Raw genomic sequence first — 11,297 nt, forward strand, 5'->3', positions numbered from 1 at the left:
ATCCTCCCACCTCAGCCTCCTGAGTAGCTGGGACCACAGGTGCATGCCACCATGTCGGGCTAATTTTTGTATTTTTTGTAGAGACAGGGTTTCATCATGTTGCCCAGGCTGATCTCGAACTCCTGGACTCAAGCAATCTGCTCATCTTGGTTTCTCTAAAAGTGTTAGGATTACTACAGGCGTGAGCCACCATGCCCAGTCCAATGATGCATTCTTAACAGGATTCTTCCCTCATAAAACCAATTATTAGCAGAAAAACTTCCAGCCAAACAAGTTAACATACGGTGAAACACAGAAATCTGAAGGTACTTCAACTTTCTGTTAAGTCAAAAATTATTAAGGAAATACAAAATAACTTTAACTCCAGATACATAAACTCTCTGAGCCTTAATATCCTTAGCTATGAAATGAGGAAGGTGGACTTTAATGCAAAGGTTCTTAATTAGGGATCTAGTCCATGTTTGGACTCTCTACAGAAACTATTTGCAAATTTTTTATATATGTAGGTATGGGCATCAGATTATCCGGAAATTTATTACTGCTTAAATACACTGTTTATTCTGGATTTCTAAACTTCTTTGTACTGAGCACCTTACACATGTTTGATGAAAATTCAGAGGAGAAAAAAGTGTGAACCCATAGGGAATTAATAAGCTGGTATGGAAGACAGACTTTTTCCAAAAATTGGCATTAATGAAGTGCTTGGAAACCCCAAAACCAAATCAATGCACTACTCCTAGGAGAATCGGGCTTGGTGATCCTCCTAGGAGTATCCTGTTACCAGTGGAGCTGACATTTAAAACAGGGCTTGTTTAAATGACATCATACAAGGGCCCGTTGGGCAATTCTGTTTGACAAGAATGTGGAGTCATCATCTTGGGGACAGGAAACTTATAAAATAATTCTGGCATCAATACAGACAGACATTGTATAGACAAAAGAATTATTCCAACCTCCAATGACCCATTCTTACCAAGATCTCTGGCTGCACTTATTAATGTTGACTGCATCTTCTTTTCCAGGTCATTCATTATTTCTCTTAATTCACTGAGATTAGGATCAAATGAAGGTTTTACAAGGAATTCATGGTTTTCCACCTGCAAACAGAACAAAGTGACAAAATCCTATAAATAATCGGTAAAGACAGAAATTATAAAGCAAGTATTTCCTCCCACTTAAATTTTACTGTTTTCAGTTAAATAATTTGCTATCCATAAGTTATTCAGTCACAACTATTAAGGAGTTTCTATTTATTGATATGGAAAATTCTGTTCATTAGGACTTCAGAGTTCTATATGTACAAAAACAATTCATATGAAACAGATACAGTGCTGATGATGTATATGTCCCTAATAGTATTCTACATTTTATTTATATTTTTCCTAAACATTTAAAATGTTCTCCCTAAAAATTACTAAGTAATGTTCAATGTGCAAAACTTGTAATAGTTGTAGGTTGCCCAAACCAAGGATATACCCTAGAAATCTCAAAAAGCTCTAAGAAACGAAATAATTTTATTTCTTAAAAGTTCATCAAAATCTCACAATTTAAAAACATACTCGTAAGTACTTTGTTTCACTAAATTCTTACCAGTAATAATAGCAAGAAACCACAACGAAAAATAGATCTCATTTACAATAGCAAAAACTACATAAAATATTCAGAAACAAAGTCTTGATTATATAGGACCTTTATAAAGATAATTGCCTATTGGAAGATTTAAAAAGAATATAAATGTTAAATTCAACTGATTAAAAAACTACAAGAATTGGACCGGCGCCACGGCTCATGCCTATAATCCCAGCACTTTGGGAGGCCAAGGCAGGTAGATCACGTGAGGTCAGGAGTTTGAGACCAGCCTGGTCAACATGGTGAAACCCCATCTCTACTGAAAATACAAAATTAGCTGGGTATAGCAGTGTGCACCTGTAGTCCCAGCTACTCAGGAGGCTGAGGCAGTAGAATCACTCAAACATAGGAGGCGGAGATTGCAGTGAGCCAAGATCGTGCCATTGCACTCCAGCCTGGGTGACAGAGTGTGACTCAGTTAAAGAAAGACAGAAAGACAGACAGAAAGAAAGAGGTAAACTATGAAAAGAGAAAACTAGATCTAATATTAATAAGCTATGTATTTCCACAGATTGTCCAATAGGAATTCTTTTTTGAAACCAAACAACTAAAATTTACATGAAATTGTGAAAGAACATCTAAAAAAAGAATGAAGTGTATCCTTACTAGGCATTACAATTAAGCAGACAATTATGTATAGAAGCTTAATATAATAGAGTGAGTCCGTTCTCTTGATTTAAATTATTCAATAAATGAGGTTGAGAGAAATTGTTCCTAATTACTATCCACTTAGAGAGTACACTTTCACATACCAGAAGCAAACTATGCAAGGAATAAAGAATTAAAATCAAATTACAGAAAGCTAGCAAAAAAGAGAATATACACAAAATAACTTTCTCAATTTAAACCAACCAAAAGAAATTCAATATAATATTAAATTTTAAAATTTTGGCCAGGCTCGGTGGCTCACACCTGTAATCCCAGCACTTTGGGAGGCCAAGACGGGCAGATCACAAGGTCAGGAGATCAACACCATCCTGGCTAACACGGTGAAACCCTGTCTCTACTAAAAATACAAAAACTTAGGCGTGGCGGCGGGCCTGTAATCCCAGCTACTAGGGAGATTGAGGCAGAAGACTCTCTTGAACCTGGGAAGCAGACTCTCTTGAACCTGGGAAGCAGAGGCTGCAGTGAGCCAAGATCGCGCCACTGCACTCCAGCCTGGGTGACAGAGACTTCATCTCATAAAAAAAAAAAAAAAATCAAATTAAATTTAAAAGTAAATAAAATCCAGTTATAAGCTTTATTTTGCTTAAACTTATGGTTAAAAAAACCTCACAAAAAAATGAAAAAATAGATACCATATTAAAAAGTGTTAAAGTACTCTGACATAGCTCTCTTACAATGAGACAAAATGTAAGGCAAAAAAGCATTATTAATTAAGGATAGAGTCCCTAAAGAATGATGAAGATTCAATTCACCACAAAAAACAACAGCTCTGTGCCTCACATATTAACCAAAAACAGAACTAGATGGAGAAACCTACATCTTTCTCAGTAACCCAGCAGATCAAAAATTAGCGAGCACATGTAGACAATGAAATGAAAAAACAATCCCAAAAGTAGAGTACACATCCAAATTTTAAATACATGGGGAACTTTTATGAAACGGATACACACCAAGCCTGGAAATTTAAAAATGTACTTCTAAATAATTAACAAACCAAAGAACAAATGATAATAGAAATAAAATACTTGGAGTTGTGTAAGAAATTATACCTCTCTAAACTCACACTTGTAATCCTACAACTTTGGGAAGCCAAGACAGGAGGATTGCTTGAGCCCAGGAGTTCAAGGCCAGCCGGGTCAACAGAGCAAAAACCCTGTCTCTGCTAAAAAATAAAAAAAATTAGCCAGGTGTGGTGGCACACGCCTATAATCTCAGGTACTCAGGAGGCTGAGGTGGGAGGATCACTGGAGCCCAGGAATTCAAGGCCTGCAATGAGCTATGATCAAACCACTGCACTCCAGCCTCGGCAACAGAGCAGGATCCTGTTAATCAATCAATAAATTAATAATTAATGTGGTATATCCATAAGGGAATACTATTCAGCTATATGAGGAGATATGATCTGGGTATGTGCCCCCACCCAAATGTCACATTGAATTGGAACTGGAATCCTCAGTGTTGGAGGTGGAGCCTGGTGAGAGGTGACTGGATCATGAGGGTGGTTTCCCCTGGGTACTCTTCTCATGATAGTGACTGACTTGTCCTGAGATCTAGTTGTTTAAAAGTGTGTAGCACCTCCCCCCTCTCTCTCTTGCTCCTGCCCATCATGTAAGACGTGCACTACAAGAGAACTACTCTTGATCACCATAGACTCTTAAATCACTGGAGATGGCACCTTGATTTGGGTATGCATAACAAACCTTACTAAAACAACCCTTATCTTCCATTAGTTTGCCCCATATATTAACCTTCCCACACTTTACCACCCCTCAAAGCTCAAACCTCTTTTCTTCAATCTTGTTGGCTCTCCACAATTTATTATCTGACATGGTTTGGCTGTGTCCCCACCCAAATCTCATCTTGAGTTGTAGCTCCCATAACCCCCGTGTGGCATGGAGGGACCGGGTAGGAGGTAATTGAATCATGGAGGCAGGTTTTTTATTTTTATCATCTCTACAAATAATTTAAAAATCAAGGCCGGGCGCAGTGGCTCAAGCCTGTAATCCCAGCACTTTGGGAGGCCGAGACGGGTGGATCATGAGGTCAGGAGATCGAGACCATCCTGGCTAACACGGTGAAACCCCGTCTCTACTAAAAAAATACAAAAAAAAAAAAACCAGCCGGGCGAGGTGGTGGGCGCCTGTAGTCCCAGCTACTCGGGAGGCTGAGGCAGGAGAATGGCGTAAACCCGGGAGGCAGAGCTTGCAGTGAGCTGAGATCCGGCCACTGCACTCCAGCCTGGGTGACAGCGAGACTCCGTCTCAAAAAAATTAAATAAATAAATAAATAAATAAATCAGCCAGGTGTGGTGGTGCACATCTATGGTTCCAACTACTTGGGAGGCTGAAGTGGGAGGATCACTCGAGCCCAGATTCAAGGCTGCAGTGAACCATGATCGCACCACTGCACTCCAGCCTGGGTGACAGAATAAAACTCTGTCTCATTTTTTAAAAAGGGTGTGGGGGCAGGGACACGGTGGCTTACACATGCAATCCCAGCACTTTGGGAGGCTGAGGTGGGCTGATCACCTGAGGTTGGAAGTTTGAGACCAACCTGACCAACATGGAGAAACCCCATCTCTACTAAAAATACGAAATTAGCCGGGTGTGGTGGCACATTCCTGTAATTCCAGCTACTTGGGAGGCTGAGGCAGGAGAACTGCTTGAACCCAGGAGGAGGAGGTTGAGGTGCACCGAGATAGTGCCCTTGCACTCCAGCCTGGGCAAAAAGTGTGAAACTCCATCTCAAAAAAAAAAAAAGGAATGCAAAGAATCTAACAACTAGCAAACCAAACAGTTACCCTAATATGAATAATGCAAGCATATATTCCTGCATGACCATTTTAACAGGGAATTTAACTTAGAAAAATGTAAAAATACTATTTTTAAAGTCTTGCAAATTAAAAACACTATATTCAGGCCGGGCATGGTGGCTCACACCTGTAATCCCAGCACTTGAGAGGCCGAGGCAGATGGATCACCTGAGCTCAGGAGTTCAAGACCAGCCTGGCCAACATGGTGAAACTCTGTCTCCACTAAAAATACAAAAATTAGCCGGGTTTGGTGGCAGGCGCCTATAATCCCAGCTACTCGGGAGGCTGAGGCAGGAGAATCGCTTGAATCCAGGAGGCAGAGGTTGCAGTGAGTCAAGATCACACCACTGCACGTCAGCCTGGGGACAAGAGTGAGACTTCATCTCAGGGGGGAAAAAAAAAACCACTATATTCAATGGGCTCACCATAGTAAACTGGTAAACTTGTTCATATAAACAAATTTTTAACAGATTCAAAACAAAGCATTACCATGTCATAAACTGTGCTTTAAAATTCACTTTCATGTAAGGATATTTTCAACTATTTCACAAACTGTTCTCACTTTACATACAGTTATCGCTCAAAATTGTTAAAGACATGAGATATAGATCACTTAAACCCTAAATGTTCTCAATTAACAAGAAATTTTAGAAGTAAATAGTATTTAGAGTCCTTGTTAACTTTTTAGTCATATTCAACAACTATTTAGGAGATGCATACATATTCTAACCTCCTCCTGCAAAGAACTCTCTACATGGAAAAGAAATAGAAGTGGCCCAGCAAGGTGGCTTATATCTGAAATCCCAGCATTTTGGGAGGCTAAGACCGAGGCAGGAGGAGAGCTTGAGGCCAGAGTTTTGAGACCAGTTTGGGCAACACGGCAAGAGCTCATGTCTATAAAAAAGTTTTTTAAAAAGTAGCCAGGCGTGGTGGTACACAGCTGTATTTACAGCTACTAAGGCTAGGCAGGAGGATTACTTGAACCCAGAAGTTTGAGGGGTTAGTGAACTAAGCCTGGGTAACAGAGGGAGACCCAGTCTCAAAAGAAAAACAAGAAAACAAACAAAATGAAAGTTTTCTTGTGTGTCTTATGTTTACCTCTAACTTCTCTTTCCTTTTCCAGTGACTATAATTTTCCTTCTCTTTGAAAATAAAATGCAGTTGCATTTATGAAAGTATTCATTTATGAGATTGTCTTTAACCAGGACAGTTATGCCCAATATTCATTTCCTCTGCTAATCTGTATTTCATCCACTGAAACAGTTGCTATTTTTTAAAAAAATCCTTTTCCCATCTGTCACTTCATCTTATGTCCACTGTCTACAAAGGTGCTACAATTAGATACTAAAAAGAAAAATCTACACACTTTCTTAATGTGGCCTTTGTTTTTTAAAAATATCTACTGCTTAAATTAAAAAGGATATTGCATACCTGATCCATATCTAAAGTTGTTTCTATCATTTCCTGAAACTTGGAGAAATCAGAACGAAGATCAGTAAGAGGAGTCACAAAAACTGCCAACAATAATTTCTGGTGTTTTCCTAAAAGAAAGTAGTAAAACAAACAAATAAAAAGATCTCATTTTTACAAAATACAAATCATAAAAATGTGACTGAGATAAACAAGCATCATTTGATCCAAAAGGTACAAATAGTACAGGAGGTCTCCAAAGTTACTATTTACTCAGGTGTTTTAATTCAAATTGTTCAGTACTCAAGTTATTTTATAGAAAGGGAAATGTTGTAGCACTCAAAGCTTCCCACTAATAATACATTACCTCGGCTTGTCTGTAAACCCAACAAGTAATACAGATGTAGAAACATGACATTAATTATGACTAAATGAATTTCATTTTAGATTTAATAACCCAAAGTCATTAAAATAAAACCTCTAGTTTACGTCATATTCCTAATTTCCATTAATAACAGTGTTCCAATTAACAGATTAAATCAAGCCAAGTTTTTACACAATGGAACTGTACTTGATGGTATTTAAGGGTACATGATAGGGAGGCCGGGCATGGTGGCTCATGCCTATAATCCCAGCACTTTCGGAGGCTGAGGCCGGCAGATCACTTGGGCTCAGGAGTTTGAGACCAGCCTGACCAACAAGGTGAAACTTCATCTCTGCTAAAAATACAAAAATTAGCCTGGTGTGGTAACACAGGCTTACAGTCCCAGCTACTCGGGAGGTTGAAGCAGGAGAATTGTTTGAACGCAGGAGGTGGAGGCTGCAGTTAGCCCAAGATCACACTACTGCCCTCCAGCCTGGGCAACAGAACGAGATTCTCTCTCAAAAAAAAAAAGAGTACATGCTGGAGAATCATGTATGAAGAAGTAAGTGAAGCAATGGAGTATATACTGTAAAAAAGTAGGCAGGACTAGAGACCTGGGTAACGATCCCAGCTCTGCTACCCATTGGCTCTCTTATCTGGAGCATGATACTTTGAACCTCATTTTCCCTTTTTGTGCAAAGGAACAATAATAGCTACCCAGAAATAATAAATGAGATAACTATACACCGTACTTGTACACTCCTTGACACTTAACAGAAGCTCAACAACAGTTACTTTGTATTACTACTGGTATAACGCAAGGATTTTTTTTTTAATCGCCAATAAATTCCCTTAGAAGAGTTCTGCAAGTGATATCTAATACACTGCATCTCACTCCAAAGCAACAGTTCCCAAACTTCTCCAGAAATTTTAGCAGCTATTGAGAAACCGATGAAAAACTACTATAAAGTCAGCAAAATTGTTTTAAGAATTCATGTTTTATTATTAATCACAACAGCATCTATACATATTTAGAAAATACGTACATATGTGTGAAGCACTATTTAGACAGAATAAAAACAACACTTTGCCCACACAATGTCTGCTGTGCTACAATGTATAGTTCTTTATTGCAAATTAGCTCATGCACTATTGGTAAATAAGGGAATTGTGGTAGCAAAATTCAGAGGTGGCATTGGTTTATGAATGATTTTTTTACCAGCCCATTAATGTTTTAAAAGGATCAAGGTTAAGCTCTCACACAATTAAGAGTAAGCCTTAGCAGTGAAGACCTCAGAGTAGTTGGCTTAACAGCCACTGTACTTTCCACTCACTATATTATGTGGGAAAGCTCAAGGGTACAAAACATTTGCCAGTGTTTTCAAAAAAGAAAAGGAAAGAAAAAAAAACAACGAATTCAATTTCATACCATGGTTCAGATTTTTAATTCTGACGAAACTAGCCTCTATTAGAAGCAAATGCCCTCAAGGACCTACATCTCAAAGGAGAAAACAACAGCCACAGATCTAAGGCTTCAAAGAGTTGGCTAATGCTGGTGCTTGGGTGCAAATGCCAGGAAGGCCACAGTTTTTATTAGTTTGTTATGCTTCTGTTAGAAGTGGTTTTTAAAAATTCATGTATTTTCAGGTCTGCTTCAACCCTGTTTTTTCTATAAGCTGTTATTTTTCTAGCACATGACTGAAGAAGGTTTTCCAAGAATCCATACTGCATAAATATCTGTATGAACTTCAGAACCTATGTCACCCTCAACATGTCCTCTGGCTCCTCAAGCACATAGAGCCCACTTTGCTGCAGCCCTTCTCAGTTTATAAACTTCCTTACGAGTTCTCCTGCTCCCTTATCCTCCAAGCTTTCACTAGCATCTTAAATTCCTTCCCTTCCTTGTAACTTGTACCAAACCCCAGTTGCCAATTTCCAACTAGATTTTGTAAAGCTACGTTCTCCACCAGTCATCACAGGCTAGAAAGCCCTATACAAGCTATTCTGAGGTCTTAACCAAAGGACGCCTGGTATTCATAGCAGTACATAAACAAAGAAGAAAATTCTAGTTTTATTTCCTCTAGCCTCTAGCTGAAATTTAGCATTTGCTTTCATTATTAATGTAGGCAATAAGCCATGGCAGTATTACCAGTACCTGTTACTAATTAAATCACCAGCTATATTTTCATATCATATTAGTTTTGAGATATTTTAAAGCATCATTTAACCTCACTCTTACTTCGGAAGTAAAGCAGTAGGCTTTCTGTCAGGTATTTTTCAATGCATTAATAAAAAGGACATTCTTACATCAAGACTTTGTTTCATATTTTGATAAGTATATTTCAATACAATTGGTTTCCTTTGTAACTCTGCGTTTTATTTTATGTATTTAAAAACACTACTAATGGGCTTCATTAGTAGCCAAGAAGGTCCACAGCACAAAAAAAAGTTAAAAATCTCAGACAGGCCTCTGGTCTCAACTCCTACCAACCTCGTCATAATTCTCTACCTCAATGCTTGACCACTTTAGGTTTCCTTCACTCCTGCAACAAGGTAAGACCACATCAGCCTTATGTCCTTGCACTGGCTGATCCCACTAGCCTCCCCTCCTCCCTCAATTTTTTTTTTTTTTAAGATGAGGTCTTGGCCGGGCGCAGTGGCTCAAGCCTGTAATCCCAGCACTTTGGGAGGCCGAGATGGGCAGATCACGAGGTCAGGAGATCGAGACCATCCTAACACGGTGAAACCCCGTCTCTACTAAAAAATACAAAAAACTAGCTGGGCGAGGTGGCGAGCGCCTGTAGTCCCAGCTACTCGGGAGGCTGAGGCAGGAGAATGGCGTAAACCCGGGAGGCGGAGCTTGCAGTGAGCTGAGATCCGGCCACTGCACTCCAGCCTGGGCGACAGAGTGAGACTCTGTCTCAAAAAAAAAAAAAAAAAAAAGATGAGGTCTCACTCTAGCACCCTAGATGAAGTGCAGTGGCGCAATCATGGCTCACTGCAGCCTTGATCTCCCAGGCTCAGGCAATCCTTGTTCAAGCTCAGCCTCCTGAGTAGCTGGACTACAGGTGCATTTCACCACACCTGAGTAATTTTTGTATTTTTTGTACAGATGAGATTTCGCCATGTTGCCCAGGTTGGTATCAAACTCCTGGGATCAAGTGATCTGTCCACCTCCGCCTCCCGAAGTGCTGGGATTACAGGTATGAGCCACCATGCCCGGACTCCTTCCTCTCTCCCCTCCAATTCTTAACAGCTGGTTCCGTTTTATGTTTCAAATCTCACCTTAGATAGCAATTCCTTAAAGAGGCCTTCTTTGGCCACAGGATCTATTGTCTCCCTGGCTCCTTGCCAAGTCACTGTATCACACCAATACATTACGCTTTCTTTATTGTACTTAATGCTATTTTAAATTCTTGTCCATTTATTTCCCTATTGTCTGTCTCCCTCCACTCTTTCACTATTATGGAAACTCTACAAAACAGGGACTTCATCTATCAGAACTCCTAAAAAATGTTTGGCACAAAGTAGCCAGTTGATATTTGTTGAATGAATGACTTTATGAAGGAAGGGAACAAGAAACTGATAAGGTAACCAATTTATTTAGTAAGAATCTCAAAGATCACACAGGGAAATGATTTGTTAGCTTCTTAAGTGTATCAAAATGTAAAATGCTCAAATAATCAAGTCATTAAATAACTTTTGTTAGGAACTCCAGATTAATTGTCAGCAAGATTCACTTAAAACTCCGTGAAGATTTCATTTTCAAGAATACAACTGTGTACCTCATGAACTACTGCAATGCTTAGGTCAATAAGTGTAAGTATTGGGAGGCATGGTGGCTCACGCCTATAATCCCAACACTTTGGAAGGCTGAGGCGGGTGGATTATCTGAGGTCAGGAGGTTGAGGCCAGCCTGGCCAACAGGGGAAACTACTCACATATCTAATAAAAACACAAAAATAAGCCGGGCATGGTGGCATGTGCCTGAAATCCCAGCTACTCGGGAGGCTGAGGCAGGGGAACTGCTTGAACTCGGGGGGTGGCGGCCACAGTGAGCCGAGATTGTGCTACTGCACTCCAGCCTGGGCAAGACAGTGAGACTCCATCTCAAAAAAGCATAAGTATTAACATTTCTATAACAACCCTAAACATAAGCTAATCACTATTAAATCATCACTTACTATAATAAAAAAACGTAAAAAATATCAGGATAAATTGAAAGCCCATCAAGAATAAGTGATTCAGGCTGGGCGTGGTGGCTCATGCCTGTAATCCCGGCACTTTGGGAGGCCGAGGCGGGTGGATTGCTTGAGGTCAGGAGTTTGAGACTAGGCTGACCAATATGGTGAAATCCCATCTCTACTAAAAATACAAAAATTGAGCCAGGCATAGTGGTGCATGCCTGTAATC

General features: G+C 39.7%; 1 protein-coding gene across 1 annotated transcript in view; it reads right to left on the bottom strand.

Annotated features, from left to right (window-relative positions):
• Positions 1–11,297, bottom strand: part of MSH2 (mutS homolog 2) — a 75,606-nt gene that overhangs the window by 20,336 nt on the left and 43,973 nt on the right. Inside the window, exons 7-8 of the mRNA XM_011936017.1 lie at positions 6,542–6,687; positions 974–1,097 (exon numbers count right to left, since the gene is read on the bottom strand). Coding sequence (XP_011791407.1) covers positions 974–1,097; positions 6,542–6,687 — 270 coding nt within the window. The remainder of the gene's footprint in view (positions 1–973; positions 1,098–6,541; positions 6,688–11,297) is intronic.

This window comes from Colobus angolensis, unplaced genomic scaffold (assembly GCF_000951035.1).
Source record: "Colobus angolensis palliatus isolate OR3802 unplaced genomic scaffold, Cang.pa_1.0 Scaffold15, whole genome shotgun sequence".
Lineage (NCBI taxonomy): Eukaryota > Metazoa > Chordata > Mammalia > Primates > Cercopithecidae > Colobus > Colobus angolensis.